The sequence below is a fragment of the Lutzomyia longipalpis genome, chromosome 3 (assembly GCF_024334085.1).
Source record: "Lutzomyia longipalpis isolate SR_M1_2022 chromosome 3, ASM2433408v1".
NCBI lineage: Eukaryota > Metazoa > Arthropoda > Insecta > Diptera > Psychodidae > Lutzomyia > Lutzomyia longipalpis.
Window position 1 is genome coordinate 8,508,731 of NC_074709.1, and position 27,368 is coordinate 8,536,098.

Consider the following 27,368-nt stretch of genomic DNA (forward strand, 5'->3'; position numbering starts at 1 on the left):
CTATAATTTGATTTTTTTGATAATTCAATTTAACCCTTTCAGGTCCGCGATCAATCCTATCCGATAGGGTTCCTTTGAGTTCAAATAAGTCATTTTAGCAAAAAATCCTAACTTTTCGTCCTTCCTGATCCTGTGAGTCCTTATGGATATCCTTTTGTGATCTGGGATTGTAAAGACATAGTCATGTATTATTAATTTGGACTCAATATTTAAAAAATAATTATACAAAATGGAACATTTTCAAAATCAAGCCTTTGGGTCAGCGTATGACCCAATGGACCTTAAAGGATTAAATTATTTTTTTTCTCATTTCATTTTCATTCCTTTCTCTCATCTCTAGCACATCTAAGCAACTCTACCGAAATTCTTTCTCTACTATCCACACTCTATTTGTTCTATGTTGTTGCTCTAACCAGACTCTACCTATACTCTATCTAGAGCTTTGTAGCACTCAACTGTGGGAAAATTCAAAAAGGTGCCTTCCCATAAAAGTATGGTAAGATTCGAGCAGTCTGCACAGTTCGCACACCAACTACACGCATTAGCAGCAGCAACATGACAGACTTTATTGTTTGATGCGAGCGAAAGAGAGGAGATGTTATGTACAAAACAAGTGCTATATAGCATTGTGAGAGACTTTTGTGAGTTTAATTCTCTCAGCCAGCAAAATTATATTTTTTTCCCTCAAATATCTATCCTTTGAGTGGGATCGAGTGTGTGAGAAGAGAAAAATTTACGCCTTGGAGTACGTCCAAAAAGTTTATCTATCAAATGAGAAATTTAGCCGTGATCTTGAGCTAAAAAAGCTGAACAATGTAATGTTTTGAGAAAAAAAGTTTCCTCATTGCGGTGTTGAAGATTTTGTGTGTGGAAGAAAGAAGGTAGGATGTGCTGTGAAATCTGGCAGAGTATCGATTTTTTCTTCTAATTGAGCCCACACGGCATTTGGATTATTAAATAAAAATTTGCACGCTAATTCCGGGGGTACAGTTGGGCAGATGAGCGATAGCTCAAGTGAGTCACGACGTGGTATGCGGGACGATGAGCGTCCAAAGGTGCCCAATACCAAGGAAGAGAAGCAACGACAAAATGAGGAAATTGTAACACTGGAGACGTCCTCTGTGTCCTCGGAGAGTGGCTCATGGGAAATCTTCCCAACACCCACCAAGAGCAACAATGCCAGCTCCAGTTCACTCATTAAACAGCCACTCTCTCTGCAGGCTACATGCCGACAATTTCTCGATCATCAGACCGATGAAAAGGCTGAAGTGGAGACTGGGAGGGATCCACCTGCCACGGCGTGCTTCATCGATGCCTCGAGCTTAATGGATGAGACAGAGGTGGCATTTGCATCACCAGCACGGGCAAAAGGGTACGACATCAAGGACCAATATAGCTCTGATTCCGATGGGAAATGCCCATCAGGATCGGATTTTTTCACATCAGACAATCCCCCGAAGCATCATCAGGATGATGCAAAGAAGGAGTGCGAGAAGAAGCAGGGTAGTGTCGTCTTCAGGGGCGCCATACGTCAGTACTCAGGACACTTTGTGGATCCTGTGCTCGTGGATCAGGCACTGAGTGAGTGCAGCACATCGAGCCCATCAGTCACAAAGAGTGATCACAATCATCACCATGATTCCGATGAGACACCCTCGCGGAAGAGCTCCACGTCGCCGCCCATAATGTCGGGTGGGGTGTCAGTTGAGGATTTTTCCCCAAAAGTCTTCAGTAGCCCACAGACAAAGAGGCGCACCGAGATGTGCCCCATTCTATCGGGTGGTGTAAGCCACGAGGATTTTGCCTCATCCTCAAAACCCGATCTCCTGAAGCATGCAACACTGAAGCAAGCTTCCTGGGTCATTGATATGTCTCTCTCACCCAAATCCCACGAACCAGACATCATAACGTCCGAATCCCTGGACACGGACTCACTCAAGTGCAAGAGTGCCCCCATTGTGGTCAGCTGTGATACACCGCTGAAGAAATCCACAGGTAAGTGTTCTCATACCTCTTACAACACTCCCAAAAATTCAATTCAGAGATAAGAAAATTCTCAGAAGGACAAACAAGGAAGGTTTCATTTCGTCCTTGCCCAATTCTCAGGCATAAATTCCACATTGGAGTGTTCGTACACCCCGGGAAAAAAATGTTCAACGTGGAATTTACACCTGAATTTATTTAGCAAGTAATCACGAGATTAACTTAATTAAAATGAATTACGGAGAATTCTCAGTCAGTGACTAAGCCAAGTGGGATCGTCTTCGTCATTCATCATAGTTATGTATTCATAGCCATATCTAGATGTGTTTTTTTCCTACAATACCAAAAAAACCAATCAGTGTTGCGACATTGTTCAATATTGTTGGGCTGAAGAATGTTTTATGTAAAAGGTTCGCGTTGGCGATTAAAATTCATCAACAAGAGTCTTTTATGGAAGTATGTAAAAGACTATTAGATACATATACGTACATATGTGCTGCAGTATGTATGATCTACTCAGCTTATGTACAGCAAAATATGCTATGATTTAACATAAAAATTTAGACAATTCTATTTAACGAAATTCGCGAGTAATTTAAAAGTTTTTTTTATATAACAAAAATTCCTTTTCAACTGAAGTCTTTCCATTGATTTATCTATGAATTACCTATATGAGAATTATCATCTGCTATCTATACAACATACTAAAATTTAATCATTTAGCAATTACAGAATTACAGAGATATTGGAAAAATTTATGACTCTGAGTCTTAATTAAAGAGAAATCAACTTCTATACAAAGATTAGGCTATTGGAAAAGTAAAATCAACATTTCAATTAAATCAAGATTAAAATGAAATGAAAAGAAAATTAATTATTGGTGCTATTCACAAATCTCATGTCAGGAAAAAATGATCATGATATTTTTTTTTCATTCCTTTTCACTCCCACTCATGTATTTCCTAATGTTTTATCTTATTCTGTCGCATGTTCACGACATTTTTTCTTCATGACATGCATTTTTTCTTGCGCACATGTTTTTTCCATGAATTTTCTCAGCATTTGGGGATATTTTCCTTAAAGAAAACAGTGAAAAGCGGAAAGTTAGGGTCATTTATTGGCCAAATATCTGAAAATGTGTTAAGTGAAAATCCAAAACATTGATTCCTGGCCAATTTTTTTGTGACATTCTTTTGATTTTTTCACCACACAAATCACTTCCTGCAGGCTTTTTGCACCTTCCTACAGGTCATCTGCATACGGAAGGTCTGCCTGAGTTCAGGGAATTGCTTCCTGGGTGGTAGAATTCCACCTGAACGCGGAAAAATTGGTCCAGAAATGAATGTTTTACTATCCACACTTTACAGTTTTCACTTATTTGGCCAAAAACTTCCACGATTTTCCACTTTTCACGGCCATTAAAACACTTCTACAAATCGATTTTCACTTTTCCGGGGGAGAAACAATCACCATTCTTAGAGAAAATTTCAGAAAACTAAAAACTAAGGCATGAAATGATGAAAATATTGGAAGCATACGTCAGGGAAAGACGAAAGATAGGGAAATACATTAGTGGGAGTGAGAGGGAATGACAAAAAATGTGAGGAAAAAATGTCATCATTTTTTTTACATGAGATTCGTGAATAGCACCATAAGTAATGAAAAGTATATTTAAATAAAGTTGAATGAAAATCTTAATATAATTTAAGTATTTTCTATTCAATCGAATTTAAATATTAATTTCTGTGGCAAGAATTTAAAATTTTAATCATTTTAATAATCAATTTCTTTGAATTTGATCTTTAATAATAAAAAATTAGAGCAATAATTTTCTTTTTAGAGAAATAGGGGTGAGTTCTACCCCAAAGCGGTGTACTTAAAATTCAATTGATTTCATCACAACACAATATTCAATAAGTTCTATATTTAATTTACATCCTCTGTGGTTAAATTAATTTATGTGAAGAAAGCATTTCTCTCTTTCTGTCTTCGGAGTGTTACAAAAATACCCCGTCAAATCACTTTAAGTTCAGGTGAAGAGCATTATTTAGTTTGTGCTGACTGCTGAGTGAAAGATAATCATCTTGAAATAGTCTGTCTGACCTCCAAAGTACTTGAGGTATTTTTTTTTCTTTTTAATCTTATTTCCTTCCTTTCCTTCTCTGCAGGATTCTACATTCCATTGGACACGGATGAGGTGAAGGAACCCACATCCCTACCTGATCTTGGCACATCCAAGAGTGGCAGCAGCAAAAATATCTTCTCGATGTTCATTGATATTGGCGAGAAGAAGCCCGTAGCAAAGAAGGGGCCAGTTAAGTCACGTCTCACCAAGAGTCTGGCACAGTCTAAGGAAGTCGAGCAAGTTGCAACGGAGGGAAGAAATTCCGCAGAGTCCAGCAAATGCATCATGAATATTTTTGAGAGTATCCCAATACTTTCGAGCTCTTCGTGCACATCAAATGACTTTACGGCATCCAATAAGGAATCCTCAGCTTCTGAGCGTGAGAGATCCGATCGTTCCATGACATCTGAGGAGAATATCCAAAGGGAGGAAGAAGCTAATGATGAACCTGCGAGGAGTAAGAATGATGAAACATTCGTCATGCAAGCGGTGCAGGAGGCAGGGAAGCTCTCAAATACCCTTTCCCTCACATCCTTGGCCACTGATGTGGATGATAATACGCTGCAGAATGGAGAAACATCGGGATGTTCAACAGATGATCAGGAAACTCCGGGGAAAATTGGGAAGAGCGTTAAGATATCATCGGAAAAGCACACAATGGAATCCCTCAGGGCAACCATTGAGAAGCAGAAGAAACTCCTGGACACCGTGGCTGAGGGTGGCAGTGAATCCGGTGGGTTTGTGAGACTCTCAGATCTCGATAAACCCGTGAAGGCATTCCATTTGAAGCAGTCACAACACAAGAGGGTCAAATCGTACGAGAAGTGCATTTGGAACATGTCCAAATCAACGGAATTTACAAATCGAATAAACTTGGCGTCATCCTTTGAGAATTCACGGAGCCTCAGTCGGCTCTTCCCACATCTGAATTCAGGTAACAAGCAAACCAAGCAGAGACTTACTGTAGTCACTCTGCTGGGGGGTTGTAAATCAATAACTTCTCTAGACAATTCTCTCTTGGAAAACTTCCAATAAGATTTTTACTGAAGAAAAAAAAATCATTTTCTCCTCTTTTGCAGTTTTCAGCCACAGTCTCCCAAATAATGTTGGCGAGGAGACTATCTCGGAGATTCAGGACATGTTCATTTCAGACATGTCTGGGGAGTCAAGTGCCACCAGTACGACGTACAGTCGCTCCGGTTTAGGTAAATTCAAGCAAAGTTTTCGTTTGATTTTTATTAAGATTAATTTGAATTTTCTTACGTTAGAATCCGTTGATGAATCTACAATATCCAGCCGTCAGCCGCGTCGCCTTGGGGAGGATTTACTGAAGCTCTTCCTGCAGGAACTCGGCACGGATGTCACGATAGACATTGATGGACGCAAAATTGGTGCCCACAAGTGCATCCTTCGGTCTCGATGCCAATACTTTGCTGCCATTCTAGCTGGTGATTGGATTGCAACAGCAGGCAATACAATTGCCCTCCCTGGCTATTCCTATGAATCTGTGCACTTTGCTCTCTGCCACATCTACTCTGGCGCCACTCACCCACCTGAAGGAATAAGTTTGATGGAACTGGCAGCTCTGGCTGATCTCCTGGGGCTCGAAGGGCTACGCGAAATTACAGCGTACGCCCTGAAAACCAACTACTGTCACAACTTCCACAAGCCCTGCTCAAGCTGCATTGATGGGGTACTCAAAGTACTCCCCGTGGCTCTAACTCATGGGCTCGATGATCTCTACAGGAAGTGCCTCAAGTGGTGCTGCAAGCACTACATGAAAATCTGGAGCACACGGGCTTTTAGCAATCTCTCATCTGATCTACGACTGAGGCTACAGCAGCAGATCATAAATCACATTGTAAGCTCTTATGATTTACTTATTAGTTGGTGTTCCACTTCGTGGCCAACACCAAGTATTGTAATCGTCGGAAAAACCGACCCCCTCAGATCGGGCTCAAACTACGTATAAGCATTTTTTAGACATTCCACATTACGAAAATGGTGGTGGAAAATTTTTGATCCGGCCGTCCCGCCGGCCGGTGCGCCAAACTTTGCCTTATAGCTAAAGAACGGTAAGAGATAGAGACTTCCAGTTTGAAGTTTTTTATAGAAATATGGGTGTAAAATTTCATTTTCTCGCATTTTCAAAATCCAAGATGGCCGCCATCCGCCATTTTGAGCTACTATCAACTACTTCCCTTATAGCTAGAGATCTGAAATTTTAGTATGTTATAAAGCTCAGTGAGACGTTTTCATAGATAATTCATACTTGAAAATCGGTCAAGCCGTTTAGCAAATATGGCGGCCTAAAGCAAAAAGTGTTTTTTAAATATTATTCGAAAACGGCTTAACCGATTTTGACCATCTTGGTATGAAATGAAAGGTATTGAGAAGCCCTACAACTGTTCAGAACATTCCAAGTACCAAAATTGACCGCAAGAGGCGCTAAAATCAAAAACAAAAATTGCCTAACTTTAAGGCGCAATATCTCCGAATCCCCATTATCGATTTCTTTAAAATTTTGATATGTTGTAACCTGAATCAATATCTTTCATCAGTCCGAAAATGAAGAAAATCTATGTCGCCATTTAGAAGATATGGCCATTTGAGAAATTCTTGAATTTGAAAAGTTCTAAGAGTCATATCTCCTGTTCTGCTTGTCCGATTTTGCTCAATTTAGTATCAAATTAAAGGTTTTGCGATTTTCTACAACTTTCTAGAACATGAGAAATCTATAGAACTATTCCTTCAGGATAAAAATGAGAAAAACTGTTTTTGTGAAACAAAAATTTGGCATTTTCTGTTTTAGAGGTGACCTTGAAAATCACTGAGATACATATCAAATTATAGATTGTTTCAAGACCTTTCGAAAAATAGTCAAGAAATTTCTGTAGGTCTTATAGAACCATAGATATGACCATTTTTATCCATCAGATTACTGAATTTCACAAAAAAATCAACTTCGCCTTAACTAATACTGCTTACAAATTAAGTTACAACGCATAAACAAACTTCTACACGTTGTGGGATACCAACTCTTATAACTGGATGCGTTATGATTGACTTTTCCTAATAATTTTACAAGAAAGATAAAATGTTTTCTTTTCGTCCTTGCAGACAAGTGAGACTGTCTTGAATCTACATCTTGAGAGTGAAGATCTTCTAACAGTTTTAGCTCCTTGTCGATGGGCCCTCCATATCGATCACACCATCCGCAACATCCTTGATGCAACAACAACCTATGTTTCTGAACATTTCTCATCTCTCCTAGCCAGTGATTCCTTCCTATCGCTTGGGCATGATCGTAGCAGTGATATTAGTCGCCTGGAGTCCTTCCTCCTCCGTAGTGCAGCCACACTTAGTCCTGAGCAAGCCTGCAGGACGTACCAGAGGATCAATCGACTCAATATCGTCCTGACAGAGAAGAGAAACATCGACGATGCGCCGGATTCAGTGGATTGGAGTACGGATTTTATACATTTGGTAGCAGCAATCTTGTCTGCAGTTGAGCAATGCCTTGTGAGGCAATGCTCCAAAGCCATGAGGACCAATACGTGGCACAGGATGGATATTGAATTGAAGAAAAAGATCCAGAAACTTTCACGAATCCCCGAATCGCATGCCGAGAGACGATCACGTCCAATTAACAGGGAACTCCACAATCAATCACCAAGCTACCACAATCGCAATCAGAGTTTGCATCAAATTCGCCTGGCTATTCAGGCGCACTCATCGGGACGCCACATTGTCCCACCAATTGTTGCCCCCATTGGCACATACAGACCAAGTATCCACACTCAAACATCCCACGCTGTGGACCATCATGTCCCAAATATCCATCAGAAGGTGGATAAGAGTGTTCAGGCCAATCGAGATTTGTCCAAGCCAAAAGTGGAGGAAGCTAAAAATCGCAAGGATGCACCAAAGACGACAAAAGCCCCAAAAGTGGCTTCCAATAATCCCAACAATGTTTTCAATCGCCTGAGCAATACCAATGCCTTCCCCAAACGACTAAAGCCCATTAAATCCGACGGGGGTGAGGGGCAGAAGCTGCATGATGGGCAGAAGTTGCATGAAGGGCAGAAACTTTCGCGCTCGAAGAAGGACTCATCAGGAACGAATTTATCCATTGATTCCCTCGCGGAATCCGTGAAGAGTAGCCACAAATCCCAGGAATCCCTCAAGCGATGCAACACGAAGTCTGTGCAGAGTTCCTACAGCGACTTCCCCTCAATCGTCTCAACGGTCAGCAACAATGCCCGGAATCGCCCAAAGAGTGGAAGCAAAATTCCCCTTTCCACAATGCCAACCACCAATCCACCGCTAGTCCGGAAGAGTTTCCTCTCTGAGAGGTCCAGGCAAATATTGGAACGAAAGAAGGCACAGCAGGAGAAATTCATTGGAAATGATTCGAAGGATTCAAAGAGTTCCACCCCAACGAAGAAAACACCCAGAACATCCACAAAGGACACGGCCCCGAAGAAGGTTGGGAAGACGAGCAAGAAGCCGGGGAAAGTGGTGGAAAAGGAAAAATCATTTGGAGATCAGAGTGAGGATAAAATCCTCAAGGAGAGCACTAGCAAGCTCGAGCGTTCGAGTACATTTTGCAAGGAAAAATCCGACATACCTGGCTTTGATTTAAATTTCGCTGCAGATTGAGAGGCTTCAGCAGAACCAAAGGCACTTCCGTAGAGCCCCCACAGGTCCCCCCACATAGCAAGACCCCCTATATAAGTATATATAGTACATATATCCAAAAGTAGTGTGCTTCAACCAAAATGAGAAATGCGTATTTATAAAGGAAAAAAATAGTTAGTTAGAAACTAAAAAAAAAAGATAATTCAGTAACTATGTGTACGTAGTTTGTAGACAGTTGTAGGATCTATATGCTTGCAGAAGAATCCTTAAGTTGAATCCCTCCTTTTTATTATTTATTTTTTTATTTAAAATTCTTTAAGTTTCCAAATCTCAAATGCCATTCCACCATGTGATGCATCTCTCGGTGTTTAACTTAATTTTTTTTATGTGAAGTCCTCACATAATTTTGGGAACTGTAGGGCAACATACCCAACATATATGTTTCCGCATGGATTTAAAAAAATTGGGAGATCACATCTCAGTGTTTTTTTTATAAACTGCTACACGTAACTCATAGTAGAAGTCTAGCTTTAAGGGAGAGCAAAAAAAAGGAAAAAAAAGAAAAGGAAAGAAAACTCAGTGTATTCCAACACGTAAAACACCAAAAGCTAGTCATGAACGTACAAAAAATGGTATTATATTAATCCTTTTTAAATTAAGATTAAACATTAATCGCTATGCAAGAGATAAAATATTCCAACATTATGCAATTTCTGTGTCTTTTCTTTGTGATTCTTTGACACACAAAATAAATCTCATTGTGTTTATTACAAATTTTATATTGTGTTGTTATTTATTCATTTTTTTTCTCTTTATTTTCTTGCATTTCCAGGAGGAATATTTTTGGAAGAAGGGTTTTCCTTGAATTAGTATAATTCTGGGAAAATATTTTTCTTAAAATTCTAATTTTATTTTTAATTTCAGGATGGATTTTTTTTTGCAAACTTGACAAACATATTTTGTAAAACAATTATTGAATTATTCGATATTTTTAGGTAAAGATATTCGTCTTTTCCTAAATGTTCCTTATAGAAGAGAGAATTCTAAGAAAAAGCACTTCTGTAAAATTGTTTCACTATTTTGAGCTTTTTTTTCTAAATCCTTTTCTGACTTTTTTATCCCCAGATTTCATTCAATAATATTTTCCATTAGAAAACAAAGATTTAGAGAACAATTAAAAGAATTCAGACAAAATTTAGGGATTGAGGGTAACTGGGGTAAAATGGTGAATCGGAAAAAAATTAAGATTAATATCTCAAAAAGTAGTGGCTACTAATCTGTCTAATTTTGTCAGAACTTGCACTTCATTCCCCTGCCTTAGTCTACAAAGTTTCATAATAATTGATCGAATATTTTAGCTTTTATTTGAAAAACAAATTTTTTTAACCTCAAAATTACTCTGACCTCTCAACTACAAAATCAGTTTTGGCGAAATTCTCTGCAATTTTTTTTTTTATCCAAATGCATTTTTAGATAGGGTAACTATTGCTAAACACGAATCTAATGTATATTTTCCAAAAAAAAATCCGAGTTTTTCCGTAGAACACTAATAGTAAAAAGTACAGTTTGGGGCGAAATGGTGAATTTGATGTTTTTTTTAAAATAGTAACTTTTTAAATTTTTGAAAAAAATATTTTTCTTAATCAGTATAACTATTACATACAATTTAGGATGTTTGATCACTCACTATTACCAATTTTTATAAACAAAGAAAAAGAAATAAAGAAAGGCAATTTTTTTTTAATTTTATGTTTTTTTATTTTTTTATATTTTTTTATTAATAGAAAAGTTTTAACTGGTGCACAAATCTCTCATTCTCAATAGATATTACAGTGCCTTGCTAAAATAATTCCATTAAATTAAGATTAGGGAACAAAAAACTGCAATTCACCATTTTATCCCAGGGTTGGGGCAAAATGGTGAAAGTGCAAGGGTATGAAAAATGGACTGAAAATGTAGTTTCCCGTTGAGATAGAGAGAAATTGTCTGAGACAAAGTTGTAGCCCGGGATTACTTTCTATAAGATAGTTGTCATGGGAAAACTCAAATATTTCCACGGAACTCAGGAAAAATTGTCTCCAAAAAATTCACCATTTTACCCCCGCTCTCATAAAAATTAGGAAATATTCAAAAAGTTTATTTGATAAATCATCAATTTTTCCAAAATTTACTCACCGAAAAATAAAGTTAAAAACTTCTAATTAAAGTTATGCTTCATATAGCATATTCATTAGGGAAACGTGGCCCAATTCCGATCTCCTTCGACCTATTTTCAATCAGCTATTACTTAAAATCGATAAAACTTTTAATGTAGTAAGTTATGGGAATATTGCTTTTTATTTTATACCATTTTATTCTCATTCTGCGCGGACCTTTGGAGGTCGGAATTGGGCAAAGTTCCCCTAATTATTATATTATTATCTTCAACTGAGTTCTTTTACTTTGAATATAGGGGAGAGCGGGGTTAAAAAAGTCACTTAAGGGTTTAGAAAAAGCTCACAATATCATATTTCCCAAACAGATAAAGCGAAATATATAGCTCAATTCTTTAGGACATGTCTTGCCCTACAACTGTTTCTCAGATCATTTTGTTCTATCTAGCTAGGAAATATGATATTTTAAGCTTTTTCCAAACCCTTAAGTGACTTTATTAGCCCCGCCCTCCCCTAATTAACAAAAATTCAGGATAAGAAAGGATTATTGAGGATAATTTGAGTTTCAGTGCAAGATTTTGGCTTAAATTAAATTGCAAAAAGAACATTTTCAGCGGGGAAAGGAAAACTTTCATCAGACAAGGTGTAAAAACGTAAATTATCGGGGTGAAGAAAAACGGTTTTCCGGGAAAATTTGGCACAAGGTGTCGCTAATGTACAACGATGGCGGGAAAAATCGATACTTAGAACAATATGCCGGATTTTCTCACCCAAACCACCCTCCGTTGGTAGAGAAATCGCGTGGGAAAAATCCCGTCGTCCACTTCTCTCGCATGCGGCATTGTATTTTCCCTCGCACTCGGTGCGCCCGTGCTGTACTAACACCCACCGCCTGTACTGCTGAGGGGTTGCGCGGGGTACACACATAGCCCATACGTACCAGAAGACGCCATTGTGATTCGGACTTTTTACACACCACACACACAATACTAAATCTCGTCTTTTTTAGGAAAGAAGAAAATATATACTGCTTTTGCCTTACTACCAAGTAAAAAAAATTATCTCGTATTTGATTACTCATAGTTGATGAAATTCCACATAAGACGTGAATGTGTGTCGTGATTAGAATTTTTTAAAAGCGAAAAATTAAGGTGGAAGAACAGCAAAAGAGTGGAGAGATAAAAAGGCATTCGGAAGTTGGTGAACCAATCAGTGAAACCACGATGGTGTGTCGACAATTTCTCAAGTTGTGATTTTCTTTTTGGGGGAGATCTCCCAAAAAATTCCGTGGTGGCTCTTGCACAAATTTTTCCAGGCAATTTTCTTGCTTCTCTTTTAAACTTAAAGTAAAAGAAGAAAAAAAAACATTCGCGTGTTCCAAGTAGACAAGACACAAAAAAAGCAAAAGAATATAATACAAATTTCATAAATAAATATTATAGGTAGTTACACGGGCAGAAGAGCTAACAAATTGAATTTTTTTCACGGTGTGTGGAAATTATTGTTTGAAGGAAGAAAAGTCTGTGGGAGTTTACCGCACAAGACTTTCCCATACATAGCAGTGAAGTTTTTCCCTTTTCGGGGGGTGACACAGATACGCAAGGGAAGAAAAGTTTTCTTCCCATTTGAACATAACAATTTTGTGTGGTTTTGTGGAGAAAAATTTTTTTTTACAAATTTTTAACAATTTTTTTTTGGCAAAGTGTAAATTAAAGAAAAAAAGTGACAATGGGTGGATATTCCGAAAGATGCTGAGTTACCGCGAAGGGTAGGTGAGGTATGTAGCCATTAATCAATTGAGCACCATATATGTAGTATGGGTAACATTTTCCCCTCCAATTTCTCTTGCCGTATTCACCGCGAGACTCGCTGTACAAATCAACTTTGGAATAAAATGTAAAATTGTTGGATTCAAAAATAGCACAACAATCCATCCACCCCTTAATGGGGGATCGCCACCGCCTCCCCCCCCCTCCTCCCCGAAAAACGCACTCACAACCCTCCCCGGAAGACCCCCAAAAACAGGCGGAAAATGGGCTCCCTCTGTGTGTGGAAAATACAATATATGTTGTATAGTAGATTCTGTGTGTGATTTCCACCATTTGAAACATACATAAAAATCAATATAAATACACATTTACTCACCCTTGCACAAACACACCTCCACTGAACCATTGTACCCCTCACCCCCACCCCCTCATACACCACCCGTCCTGTTGGGTGCATCTTCAGGGGCGAGATTGTTGTGGGTATCATCACACACCGAAAAAAAAACGGAGGAAGAAGAAAATTATGTGGGTGGAGAATTTTGCCACCATATATACATAGAAAACATGATACGATGAGTCCGGCAATTGCTGGATAATTTTAGCTTATGGGGGTGGGATTGCGAAAAAAACCCCACAGAGTAGAAAGTTAGCTGAAAATCAATTGTGCTCCACCCCCTCCCTCCATAATTGCAACATATATATCGTGCTATCTAATACATATATTGATGGGGATGCATCTTCAATCATCTCCCACATATGTTGTTGTTATACATAGTTAGAGGAGGAGGAAGCTGATGTGGGTGAATGGCTTATAAGTTCAGTTTCATACGTTAGGCTCGTAGATATGGTTTGATTTTATTTACATATTTTACATAAATTGTCTACGCGTAGGAGTGAGTTAATTAAATTAATTAAAGAATTTGCACATTAAAATGTACATGGATTCGTAAATGAACTTTTGAGCTATTGAGATTTTTTTAGGATTGATTTTTTATTGTTTTAACTGAACAATTAATCAATTAATTTAGGTAATTAATGAATTTTGAAATTTAAGAATATTTTCTATTAAAAATAATAATTTAAAATAGATTTTTTTCAATAGTAGGTAAATGATCACAAACCTCTCATCTTAAGCTTAAATTCGTAGAGAATTTCACCCAAAGTTAACCCTTTAAGGTCCATTGGGTCATACGCTGACCCATAGGTTCGATTTTGAAAATATTTCATTTTAGTTATTTATGAATATTGAATCCAAATTAGTACAAGACTAGGTTTTTACAATCCCTGATCATTTTATGATCACAAAAGGATATCCTCAAGAACTCACAGGATCAGAAAGAACGAAAAACCGTAAATTTTTGCCAAAAATGTCTTATTTGAGCTCAAAAGAACTCATAAAAATTATTTTTAGTTCAATCAACTCGCTAGATTGATCGCAGACCTTAAAGGGATAAGAGGAAAAATTAATAAATTTATCGTTAATTTAGGTATGGGAAAATGTCCTAAATTAAATGTTTAGTTAGATCCTTAAATAAATGTTAAGTTGGATCCTTAAAAAAAAGAAAATTCATTTGAAATTAATTTCAAAATATTAGTTTTCTTTAATAAAGACTTTTAAATAAAACAAAAAATTCAAGAAATTAAGAAGACGGATTTTAAGTCGTTTTAAGGCTAATTATATTTTTGTTCTTGCCGACGTTTCGGACTGTATGAGTCCTTCTTCTGGACCTACAACATTTAAAGAAATACCTATATAAGATTCAGAAATACACTACATGACAACAATTTCTTACATAAAGTCAATTGATTGATTGTGTTTCTGAATCTTATGTATTTTTTTTAAATGTTATAGGCCCTGAGGAAGGACTCATACAGTCCAAAACGTCGGCAGGAATAAAAAAAATAATTAGCCTCAAAACGACCAAAAATCCGTCTTCTTAATTTCTTGAATAATTATTTACGGTCCATCATGGGCCTTATTCAGCGACCAAGAAACCCTTGAAATTGGCTTGAAATCTTGAAATTTCAGTACAAAATTTAAAGATTTCAAGGGTTTCTTGGTCGCTGAATTAGGCCCCATATCACAATAAAACAAAAAAATCTTTCATAAATTAGATTTTGGTCCATTACTCAATAGATCAATCAGTGTGTGTGTGCGGAAAAATATACCCCATCATTGCGGAGCAAGAAATCACTCAAAATGCTCAAAATACTGCATCATATTTTTCATCAAACAATGTGGGCGCGTGTGGGGTGTATGAAATACATAAAATATATCCAAATTTAGAAAAAAAGAAGAAGAATTGGCACAGATCTTGTACTAAATTTAAAACCTCATTTCTCCTAAACTATGCTGACTCCGCACCACTCCCGTTGTGGAAAATGCGTGTGCAATACGCCTGGTGACCATTTGATGGGAAAATGGCACGTGTTGGTTTATTAAAGGATGATTCGTGCGATTGCCAAAGCGGAATGGTGAAAATGGAATCGAGCGAGGAGCAGGATAGAAAAATTGTCTTGGAATTCTGTCATCTACTCGAGAAGTCGAAGCAACTATTCAATGGACTCAGGTATGGACAGAGTTGGGCGTTTATGTGGGGAGATTTGTGGAGGAATAATTTCTGGATGATTTCTTCCCTGCAGAGATTTGCCCCAGTATGGCCATCGGCAGTGGCAGGCGTATTTCGGTCGCACCTTTGATGTTTATACGAAATTGTGGAAGTTTCAGCAGCAGCATCGGCTCATCCTTGACTCCAAGTACGGGCTCAAGAGGTGGCAGATTGGAGAGATTGCCAGCAAGATTGGGCAACTCTACTATCACTATTAGTTAGTATTTCCTTAAATTTTATTTCTTTGGGCGAAAAAACTAATTTTTTGCATTTGCATTGAAGCTTACGGACTAGCGAGACCAATTATCTCAATGAAGCGTATCAGTTTTACGCAGCCATCAGAGGACGGGCCTACTACTCACGTGCCATCAAGGTAAATTGTAATTCAAATAATTTCCTTAAAGAATTTTAATTAATTTTCCTTTTTTTAACAGGAGGACCGACCTGATCTTATGGTAAAGAAGCTTAGATACTATGCAAGATTCATTGTGGTTTGTCTCCTGTTGAAGAAGATGAAGTTGGTGCGTGAATTGGTCGTGGAATTGGATAAGCAGATAGCTGAGTACACGACAACGTATGAACCCGAAGATCAGCTAGAGTGGTCCCTTGTTCTCGAAGAGATTAAGGGTTTCATTAAGGCTGAAGCAGCCGTTGCTGTTCTCCATGCAGACACAAATCCCATCGTTCTCTCCCACAGGTGAGAGCTACGACTTTTCCACGTCCAACAAGCCGAAAACACTTTCTTTTTTCACCTTTTTTGTATTTTTATTTTTATATAAATTTTCTCTGTAATCTCTTTGGAAGTTCTTTCAAACAAGAATACCCAACTTTTTGAAGGAATCTCCCTTAAAGCAGTGTAGTGTAGTTGAGGCCCGTGCTTTCAACAAGTATTTTGCGTTCAATAATTATTTTATGTTTCAATAATTTATATTTTATGTTTTACATAAAAGACTGTGTTTATTTTTTATATTTGTATTTAAATTTTGTTCTGAAATCTCCCTTTTTGAAGCCTTGAGGTCATCATGTCCTGCAAAGCAAACAAAGAGAGATCTCAGGATGGAATTTAAAAATAAAATCCAAACACACCTTATTTAAAAAAAAAAACTTATTATTTATTTAATAAATAGATTTCTATCGCTATACACGTTACACGTATAGAATCAGCTTCTAAATTGTGAGTGTGTTTAGAATATTTTATTTGCTGTAAATTTTTGTGTATAAATACCTCAAATTGGATTCTGTTGGATGGTAACCTTATGGGACATCCTAATATTTTCTACCCGCCATTGTCACTCTTATATTGTTCGTTCACGTGTCAAGACATGAAATGTATTGAATTCTTTTTATAATAAATTAGCAGTGAATTAAAAGTATCGAGTGTGTAAAATCTATTCTTATCGAACATCTTGTTGATCTGGACATCTTTCGGCCACCCGTACCATCGGCGACGTTGAGGGATATTAACTAATTAAATCTCATCTCGCAGGTACGTCCAGATGCAACATCTGGCGACGTTGAGGGATATTAACTAATTAAATCTCATCTCGCAGGTACGTCCAGATGCAACATCTGGCGAACGAGGACCTGGACTGATCCCTCACACTCGCCCGGATACTTTTTTCGAGAAATTTTTGCCACGTGTCGCTTTCCCGGACGCACATAACCTCACTTTGCAAAAATGTTGGGCGACCCAACTCAAGTGCAGGCGCAAATGCTTCAAACTCTCTGTGTTCTCACGGAGGAGGTGAAAAATCTCAAGGCTGGGCAATCTCACACAGCCACACCTGAAGCTTTGGTGGACAGCCTTGCGCGTTCTATCACGCCATTCACATTCAATCCGGAAAGTGGCTCGACGTTCGAATCTTGGTACAACAGATATCGCGACACATTTCTTGAAGACGGAAAAGCACTGACAGACGCTGCCCGTGTACGATTGCTCATGCGACGCCTTGATGCTTCAGCTTATGACAGATACGCTAACAATGTCCTGCCGAAGAATCCAGGAGAGATTTCGTTTGAGAATACGGTGCGGAAACTCACAAAACTTTTCAGTCGCGGAGAATCTCTTTTTTGCCGCCGACGCAAGTGTTTGCAACTGGTGAAAAATGATCTCGACGATTTCACGACGCACGCTGGTATCGTCAACAAGCACTGTGAAGAATTTCAAGTCAGATCTTGCCCGTCAGATCACTTCAAGGCACTTATCTTTGTGCTGAGTCTACAGAGTGAGAAGGATGTGTACATTCGCGAACAACTTCTGACAAAACTCGAAACGCTCCCCGCGGAACAAATCAATCTCGAATTTCTCACTGATGAGGCGCGACGCCTGGCCAATGCAAAACAGGATTCTCGACAGGGTGTCTCTGGCGCCAAAGAGATAAAAGCCATCAAAAAGGATCCTCCTGCAGCAAAAGGGAATGTGTCCAAACCCAAAAGCAAAGCTTCTGGCCAACAAGGGAAGCCGCCTCGCCCATGTTTCAAGTGCGGTGACATGCACTTCGTAGCTGACTGTCCCCACAAAAACTCTCGCTGCGACGAATGCAATCAAGTGGGCCATAAAACGTCTTATTGTCCACCTACGCGAGACGATTCATCAAAGAAACCCAAGAAATTTCAGCAAAAGAAGAAGACTGGCAACGCAAACGCAGTTTACTCTATCAATGCTGCTTCCCTCGTGGACAGGAAATTTCTTACAGTGCGTGTCAACAACAACGCAATCCAATTCCAATTTGATACCGCTGCGGATGTGACGATCATCACACGCGATACATGGAAACAGATTGGCTCGCCTTCTTTGAAGAATACTCACATTGGTCTCAAGGACGCACAGACCAACCCGATGAACATTTCCGGTGAGTTATTTTGCAATGTTTCTTTCCGTGGTCAGGAAAAGCGTATTCGCGCATTTGTATCGGAAGCCGCAAATGCAAACCTATTTGGCATTGAGTGGATCAGCGCATTCAATTTGTGGGATGTTGCACCAATGGCATTCTGCAACGCTGTCAACGCGAATTTCGACAAGGATGCTGCTGTGAAAGAGTTGCAAAACTCTTTTCCCGCTGTCTTCAATGAGGAACTTGGGATGTGTACAAAGTTCACGGCTTCTATTCATCTCAAGGAGGGTGTCACTCCAATTTTTCGTCCGAAACGAGAAGTTGCTTTTCACGCGCGCGAGCTTGTGGATGAAGAACTCCAAAGACTTCAAGCGACTGGTGTCATTTCCCCAGTTGAGTACTCACCTTGGGCTACTCCAGTTCTCGCGACTCGCAAGCCAAATGGTCGCATTCGTATCTGTGGAGACTACTCTACAGGTGTGAATGAGTCAATTGAAACGCACAATTACCCCATTCCCGGCCCAGATGAACTTTTCGCAAAATTCTCTGATACTCGCGTTTTCTCCCACATCGATCTCTCAGACGCTTATTTGCAAGTACCTGTTGACGAAGAGTCAAGCAAAATTCTGACAATTCACACCACTCGTGGCTTGTTTAGATTCAACAGACTCCCACCTGGTATTCGATGCGCCCCAGGTATTTTTCAGGAACTTGTTGAGACCATGCTGGCGGGAATAAACAACGTGATCGTTTACTTCGATGATATTTGCGTAGCGACCCAAACTGAGCAAGAGAATCTTGTCGTTGTCAAGAAGGTTCTCCAACGACTCGAAAACTTTGGATTTCACGTCAGGATGGAGAAATGCAAATTTTTTTCCTCTGAAATCAAGTTCTTGGGCATCGTCGTAGATGAATCCGGACTGCATCCAGACCCAGAGAAAGTCGCTGCTATTCGCGACATGCCAGCACCAAAAAACGCGTCCGAAGTCAAGAGTTTTTTGGGTGCCATACAGTTTTGGGGAAAATTCATCAAATCGATGGGAGATCTTCGCGCCCCTCTGGATGCTCTGCTGAAGAAAAACACACCTTTCCGTTGGACTGCGGAATGTGAGAGCGCTTTTCAGAAATTTAAAGAAATCCTCACATCTCCAATGCTTCTCACTCACTACAATCCGAAGTTGCCAATCCTCATCGCTGCCGACGCATCGTCTCACGCAATTGGTGGCGTGGCTTATCATCAGTTCCCTGACGGATCAATGAAGGCTTTTTATCACGTTGCGAGGAAACTTACGGATGCTGAGAAAACGTACTCTCAGAGCGAGAAGGAAGGTTTGGCTCTGGTCCATGCTGTGAAGAAATTTCATAAATACATTTATGGCAGACAGTTTACACTGTACACCGACCACAAGCCATTGCTCACAATTTTCGGATCAAAGAAAGGCATACCCGTTCATACAGCCAATCGATTGCAACGCTGGGCATTGGTTCTTTTGGGATATCATTTCGACATCAAATATATCTCAACGGAGAACTTTGGACACGCTGACATCCTGTCCAGATTGATTGCAAATCATCCGAGGTCTGAAGACGAGTACATCATTGCCCAACTTAAACTCGAAGAGCACCTTGACTCAACGATCATCGATGACGTCGTATCTCATTTGCCAGTGAGCTACAAGATGATTCGTTCTGCAACGGAGAAATGTCCAACACTTCAGCAAGTCTCAAAATACATTGTTGGAGGATGGCCTAGCACACCGAAACCCATCACCAATGATGAACTCAAGCGCTACTACCAGATCAGAGACTCCTTGTCTTTGAACAACAACTGTGTGCTTTATCATGAAAGGATTGTGATTCCACAGCAATACCGCGCAAAAATCCTCAAGCAGTTGCATTCATCACACCCGGGAATCACCAAAATGAAATCGCTTGCAAGGAGCTACGTTTATTGGCCTGGATTGGATGCAGATGTGCAACATGTCGTGAAAACTTGTCAGGATTGTGCGATAGCAGCGAAATCACCAATCAAATCCGAGTTGTATTCATGGCCGCTTGCTACACGTCCATGGCAACGTGTTCATATTGATTACGCTGGACCTGTCAATGGAAGTTACTACCTCTTGGTCATCGACGCACTGACCAAGTGGCCAGAAATTTTTCGCACGACAACCACTACATCAAGCTACACGATCTCCATGCTCACGGAAACCTTCGCACGCTTTGGTTTGCCTGAAGTCATCGTCACAGACAATGGAACGCAATTCACTAGCGCTCAATTCAGTGAATTTTGCAAGTCCAATGGCATCAACCATATTCGTACATGCGTGTATTCTCCAAGCAGCAACGGACAGGCAGAGAGATTCGTGGACACTCTCAAGCGCGCTTTGAAGAAAATGGACAACGACCACTCTGCTGAAGTGGCTCTACAAAAGTTTCTCACAACCTATCGCATTACTCCTAACGAGAACGTTCCTCATGGAAAATCTCCGGCTGAGATCATGTTTGGACGTCGACCGAGGACAATCTTTGATCTCCTCGCACCACCTACTGAACCGACTGACCCTGTGCGCAATCAGAAGATGGAGGAACAGTACAATGCCAAACATGGAGCAAAGAGACGTACTTTCGAAAGGAAGGAGGGAGTGTATGTGAAGAAGTATTTTCCCGGAGGAAGATTCAAATGGGTTGAAGGAGAGATCATTGAGCGAAAGGGTAATGTTATCTACACCGTACGTTTGCCCAATGGTAGCATTATTCGCGCTCACGTCAATCAAATGAGACCACGCTACGAGGATTCGCACAACTCTTCTGATGCACAGTCTCCTCCAAATCAAACATCTCAGACTGCTGACCCAGAAAATTCTGAGAGTGATGACGATTTGCCATTGTGGTTGGTTCACCAGGATACAGCTCCAACACCAGCGCAACCGGATCCTACTCCTGCTACACCTGAATCACCACCGCTACAACGCCCACCATTCGAATCAGCTCGACGTCGTTATGGGCTACGCAACCGTGATACCCTCCGACGTCCACTGCGATATTCTCCTTAGGCGGGGGAGGTGTTGGATGGTAACCTTATGGGACATCCTAATATTTTCTACCCGCCATTGTCACTCTTATATTGTTCGTTCACGTGTCAAGACATGAAATGTATTGAATTCTTTTTATAATAAATTAGCAGTGAATTAAAAGTATCGAGTGTGTAAAATCTATTCTTATCGAACATCTTGTTGATCTGGACATCTTTCGGCCACCCGTACCATCGGCGACGTTGAGGGATATTAACTAATTAAATCTCATCTCGCAGGTACGTCCAGATGCAACAGATTCTATTCTTTATTTTATGTACAAGTGGTGTGTATTCTCTATGTATGTTTTTTTTGTGAAAATTTATTATTTTAAATTAGGTTGAAAAGAGAGTTCAATGTTCGCCAAAAATTATTCAAATGATTTTTTTTATCATAAAAAAATCCAAATGTGAAAAAATTCGATTAACTTTTCTTGCCAAGAACTCTCTTTCAATCTCATAAAGAATTCATGGACACGTGATGCGATTCTGAAGTGTAACCAAATGAGCTTTGGCAAGATTTTTCTATGCAGTGTGTGAAGGAAATATATATTGCTGAATTTATTCTATTAATTTCTTAAAGATCTATCACTAATATTTATTTTCTTTTAATAATTCTCATGGCACTAATAAATGTTTTACTAAAATTTATTTCACTTTTAAGGGGAAATAAGGAGATATTTATTACACTGCAAGAAATCACTGCACTTTTTTACCCGGATACGGGGCTTTATGTTTCAATGTGCAAAGATTTGAAAACATGAGCTAAAAATTGTTTAAAAAAAATCCAAAAAAAGTAAAATTTATTTTCTCTGTGCAAAATTTAAAGAAATTCTTAGCTTCTACACTGCGCGATCGCATCACAGCTATAAACACATATAGTTTATTACTTTTTGTTCACCAAATAGCTATCTATAAATTTCTTTTATTTAATTTCCCAATTAAATGTGCTATAAATGGTTATTTGTGTTTCTTTCAGGAAACTTTTTATGCAAAAAAATGTGATCATCATGTTTTATTTTTTTTTAATGAATAATTGTGAATGAGAATATGAAAAACAAATTGGCCCGTTTAGGATGCATCCATCTCGAAAAGTTCTCATCAAATTTATCACCATTCATTTTCCGAAGTTTTGCGTAGGAGTATATCACGTTTTACCCCATCATTCGAGTGCAGCAAGAGAAAGAAAAAAAAAAAGAAAATGCCATTTTAACCCCCATTTTCCTTTCAGCCCCCGAAAAGAAGGTAGTTAGAGAAGAGGAAGGTTTATGTATGACCGTAAGTAGCCACCATGTGCCATGTTCATTTTGTAGATGACTTTCTAGAGGAGACCTATACTACTCCTACGTCTGTCCATTTTCATTAAAAACTCATTTTGATCATACACATCATGACACACAAAACATCACATTTCTTTCGAAAGCACGGGCCATTTGTGTAGTACGTTTGGGGCTACTTGGCTACACCAATTAATGTGTAAAGTGGTTCTGGTTCTAGGCTGAGTCCACTGACGACTCCACCGTGCGAGAGATCACCCCATATGACGCTCACGCTGCAGGAGATCCTTATTGTTGGCTCAACGTGTGAACAAGCTAAATTCTCTGAGCTCACAATGGATATGTTCAGGATGCTGCAGACATTGGAACGAGAACCGCAGGAGTCAGCTGCTCATCATCCACATGCCAGTCATGTTGTTCACGACGCCAGCCCAGCCGGTGGACGGAGTTACGGATGTGTTCCTGGCTCAAAAGGTATACATCTTAAAGACCGACCTAAAGTCGGTTTCTAAGTCAGTCTTAAGGTTTTAGGTCAGTTTTTTTGAGTCAGACTTAAAAATTTTAAGTTTTAAGTTCCAAAAAATGCATCTGACAATCTCTAAACATCAAAATTTGTAAAATGTTAATCTGTCTTAAAAATTGAAAGACTGGCATTAAAAAAAACTGACCTTAAGACCGAACTTACAAATTTTAAGGCCGACTTAAAATTTTAAATCAGACTTTAAAAAACTGACTTCAAACCTTAAGACCGACTTCAAATTTTAAATCAGACTTTAAAAAAACTGACTTAAAAGCTTAAGACCGAACTTACAAATTTTAAAACCGACTTAAAATTTTAAGTCAGACTTAGAAAACTGACTTAAAACTGAGTTTTATTAAGACCAAATTTAAAAATTTTAAGACCGATTTAAAATTTCAAGTCTGACTTTTTTAAACTGACTTAAAACTGATTTTTATTAAGACCAAACTTAAAAATTTTAAGACCGACTCAAAGTTTTAAGTCAAACTTAAAAAAACTGTCTTAAAACCTTAAAACCGATTTAAAAATTATAAGACCGACTTAACTTTTTAAGTCAGACTTAAAAAGAAACTGAGTTAAAACCTTAAAACCGAACTTAGAAATTTTAAGACTGACTTAAATAACGACTTAATTTTTTAAGCCCAGCTAATTAGTGAATTCCACCCATAATATCCTCAATGTTATTCTTTAAAAAAATATTTTTTTCTGCAAACTTTTAGGGTTTATTGAAAATGGCGATCGTCGTCACTATCGAGACAATCCACACAAATATCTTCTCTACAAGCCTTCAATTAGTCAACTCTTAGTGTTCTTAGCTAGTGGATTGAAAGAATTGCCACCGGGCGGAGCTCTACTACTCTACATGTCTGCCGATGGATGCTTCTCCACCACCAAGCACCCTGAGGACTATGGGTATGAGCTTGGTGGTCTGGCGACGAGCATAAAACGCGATGGGACTGATGCTGGGCTCTCGAGTCGCAGCAAATCAACTGTGTTCAAGGAGCCTCATTGCCTCTACCCGGGTGACCTCTATCCCTTCACCCGACGCCCCATGTTCATCATCATTGACTCTGACAACTCATTCGTCTTTCAGCACATCCCAAGGTTTGCAAAATCATCTTTCTTTCACTTTATTTTTGTTAATATAAAATATTCTCTCTATTCATTGCAGATACTTTGGACAGCCTCTTGTTACCCTTATGTCGCCTCAGGATATTCCGATTGCTTTCCAAGGTATGTATTGTCCTACAGTGTGTACGTACATTATATAAAAATTCGAAAAAGAAGGATTTTCTTGGCACCCAGAAGAGTGAAAAATAAGAGCCGTATATATGCACATTTTGAGGAATATCCGATGCTGTATGTCCTTCATAGAGGCCACCTATGCGGAAGGATTCTTGTTTTCTTGGACAGACGCCATATATACCGTCCACAAAGCTGGCAATCTATCCTGTAGTTCATTCACATTAAGGGGCTTTCAATGACCTCCCCGCATGGTGCTCTTGCTGCGGGGAAAAACATCCCCCAAAAGTCACATATACATATACTAACGTGTATATAGTTGCAAATGTGAACTAAATTCATCCCTTGTGTGTTATGTATAAAATTTCAATGTGGGTTAAACCCCAAAGATTGATTGTATTACTCGGTTAAGAAGACATCCCATCATCGGACACTAAAGTGCTCCTGAATTTTTCATTTTCCGCTTTTCTGGGTGCAATCATCTCGTGAATGGGAATGAAAGGAATTTTTTTTTGTGAATTTTCTTGCTTTATCTTAAAACTAGATATGCAGCACCATGGATCCCTCTTTACACTCTTCCTCCACTCTCCCCTGACCGCTATTTGCTTCGTCTGCCACGTTGGCGATGTTCCAATTCATCACTGGGAGCGATGTCAGGGATACGTGGATCGCTTCGTGACGGAAGCCTCACGCCTCGTGACGCGATGCAGAATTGATGAGATTGAGCAAGGAATTGGATATATCGGTAAGGAAGAACTCATTCTTCTTCCTTCTCTTTTTCTTAACTTTTCAACGGAATAATTTTTGAATATTTTTTGTTCTTTCTCTTAGACTCCTCCTATGTCCAATTCTTTGGTGATGACTTTCTACGGACGCTCATTCTGCGATTTGTCTTCTGTGACGTGGTCCTTCGGCTCCATCGTGGCTTCCGGGGACGTCATCAGCGGCCAAGGTGCGAACCACCGCTACCGGCAGCGGAACTCCTTGAGCACCCATCGCTTTCGCACATTGTCCTGCAGCTGGCAAGTGCATTGGATGCCAGGGGTCACTTCTCGGAGGGCTCCGAGGGTGAATGATTGCGTCATGGTTGCATTGCTCAATGCACAAATCCACCCGCTTCCTTCTTCAGCAGCAAAACACACCAAATCAGACAAATATTTACCCTGCGGAGCTATTTGATCTTCATATAGGCGCATACTCCTTGGCACTCTCCTAAATCAGATTTAGGGATGGTGAGAAGCTGGACTAGATTAACCCTTTCAGGTCCATTGGGTCATACGCTGACCCAGACACAATTTTGAGAATATTTCATTTTGTAAAGTTTTTTTTTATGAATATTGAGTCCAAATTAGTACAAGACTCAGTTGGGCTTAAAAATTTACGTCGGTTTTAAAGTTAATATTAAGGTTTTAAGTCAGTTTTTTAAGTCTGACCTAAAATTTCAAGTCTGACTTAAAATTTTGAAGGCAGTCTTATGGTTTTGAGTCAGTTTTTTTAAGTCTGGCTTAAAATTTTAAGTCGGTCTTAAAATTTGTAAATCAGTCTTGAAATTCTTAAGGCAGATTAACATCTTACAAATGTCAGATGCTCTTTTTGGAACTTAAAACTTAAAATTTTTAAGTCAGACTTGAAAAACTGACTTAAAACCTTAAGACCGACTTTAATTTTTAAGCTCGATGAAAAATTTTGAGTTAGGATTTTTTGCTAAAAATGTCTTATTTGAGCTCAAATGAACCCATAAAAACCATTTTTAGTTCAATCAACTCGCTAGATTAGTCGCGGACCTTAAAGGGATAAACCAGAGAAGATTACTAATAATTTAAAAAAAAAAATAATTATTAAAATTTTTTATTATTATAAATATATTTATTTTTTAATTTTGTAATGAATCTAATTCAAATATTTATTATTTTTTCTTAACCCTTTGAGTACTGTATAAATTTCAGAGGGCTCAATGTCCTGAAAACAATTATTGGGAACATTGATTTGAGTTTAAATAAGACTCTTTAGGGTAATTGCCAGCATCTTATCATCTCAGATCTTGTCTTTTTCTAATATTTTAATATTTATTGCAAATGAAACAATTGTAGAATTCATTTCAATAGAATAAGTACCAAAGAAAGAAAAAAATAGAGAGATCGCATACAGGTGCCAAAAGAAATCTTCTTTTCCATTTTATATCATTACCTATACCTGTTAATTTCTCCTTTCTACCGTATTCTGTCCATTCATACTTTTAAAATTAAGTTTTATAGGTAAGATCAATTAACGTTCCCAATATAGAGATGTTAAGAACAAAAAGAAAAAGAAAGAAAATCAGTATTCGTTCTTCGAACCTCTCTCTTTTTTCTCAAATACTCGATGGCATATTTCCGTCCGTCTTTGTATAAGAATATTTGTGAGAAATAGTTGAAAAGAAAATGATTAAGGAGACAAGGGTGTGGACCCCCAAAAATGAGTCTCCATTAAAAAAAAATATTCTCGTGATTCCACAAGTGATGATTTCTCTTTTGAAATTTCCTTTGGAGAACCGAAAAACAAGAATTATTAAAAATTAATTCAGTTTAAAAAAAAACTTTGTATGTCTCTTCTCTTTCCAAGTTTTTCCAATACAAAAAGACAAAAAAAAACTTTGACTCTCTGTAATTAAATTCATAAACTAACAAAAAAATAATAAATTTAAATTGAAAAAAAGACAAAAATATTAAATGGGCTTTTCCATCGTGAAAAAAAATCGCGCGTATAAACTTAAGGATGAACACACAAGATTAATAACGTAAAAATAAATTACAAATTTATAAATGAAAAAAGAAAACAAAAAAAAACATTATCACTGCCCTAAAAGAAAAAGTATATTATATACAAAAAATGCAAAGGGGTTATGTACGCGTAAATTGTACATAATAAAAAGTAAATTATATACAAAAAATGTATTATACCAACAAAGAAGCAAAAAAAATACCTTCATGGTAAATATGACAAGAAAAATAATAGAATCAATAAAAAATGTAAATATAGAGATATTTAATGAAAAAAAAGTGAAACAAGAAACTAAATATAAAACAAAATATATAGTAACTTTTAATACCTTTTTGCCATTGAAAATCAGCTTTTTCATTTCCCCTCGAAAAATAAGAAAAAA

General features: G+C 38.4%; 3 protein-coding genes across 4 annotated transcripts; all 3 read left to right on the forward strand.

Annotated features, from left to right (window-relative positions):
* Positions 1–600: 600 nt before the first annotated feature.
* LOC129791788 (BTB/POZ domain-containing protein 8) lies at positions 601–9,528 on the forward strand. Its single transcript, XM_055830285.1, has 6 exons — positions 601–881; positions 991–1,995; positions 4,152–5,042; positions 5,188–5,313; positions 5,377–5,969; positions 7,229–9,528. The coding sequence occupies exons 2-6, from the start codon at positions 999–1,001 to the stop codon at positions 8,768–8,770; spliced, it is 4,149 nt and encodes a 1,382-aa protein (XP_055686260.1). The 5' UTR covers positions 601–881; positions 991–998; the 3' UTR covers positions 8,771–9,528.
* Positions 9,529–11,853: 2,325 nt separating this feature from the next.
* LOC129791856 (protein SCAI) lies at positions 11,854–26,032 on the forward strand. 2 transcript variants are annotated; one of them, XM_055830443.1, is made up of 10 exons: positions 11,854–12,679; positions 15,117–15,241; positions 15,315–15,497; positions 15,563–15,653; positions 15,715–15,977; positions 22,670–22,938; positions 23,704–24,088; positions 24,156–24,217; positions 24,771–24,971; positions 25,058–26,032. In XM_055830443.1, the coding sequence occupies exons 2-10, from the start codon at positions 15,144–15,146 to the stop codon at positions 25,300–25,302; spliced, it is 1,797 nt and encodes a 598-aa protein (XP_055686418.1). In that variant the 5' UTR covers positions 11,854–12,679; positions 15,117–15,143; the 3' UTR covers positions 25,303–26,032. The 2 variants fall into 2 exon arrangements, with proteins under 2 accessions (XP_055686418.1, XP_055686419.1); XM_055830444.1 differs by having other exon boundaries at positions 11,873–12,679; positions 22,685–22,938.
* Positions 16,532–21,314, forward strand: LOC129791787 (uncharacterized protein K02A2.6-like). The gene is made up of 2 exons (XM_055830284.1): positions 16,532–16,766; positions 16,831–21,314. The coding sequence occupies exon 2, from the start codon at positions 16,959–16,961 to the stop codon at positions 21,168–21,170; it is 4,212 nt and encodes a 1,403-aa protein (XP_055686259.1). The 5' UTR covers positions 16,532–16,766; positions 16,831–16,958; the 3' UTR covers positions 21,171–21,314.
* Positions 26,033–27,368: the final 1,336 nt, after the last annotated feature.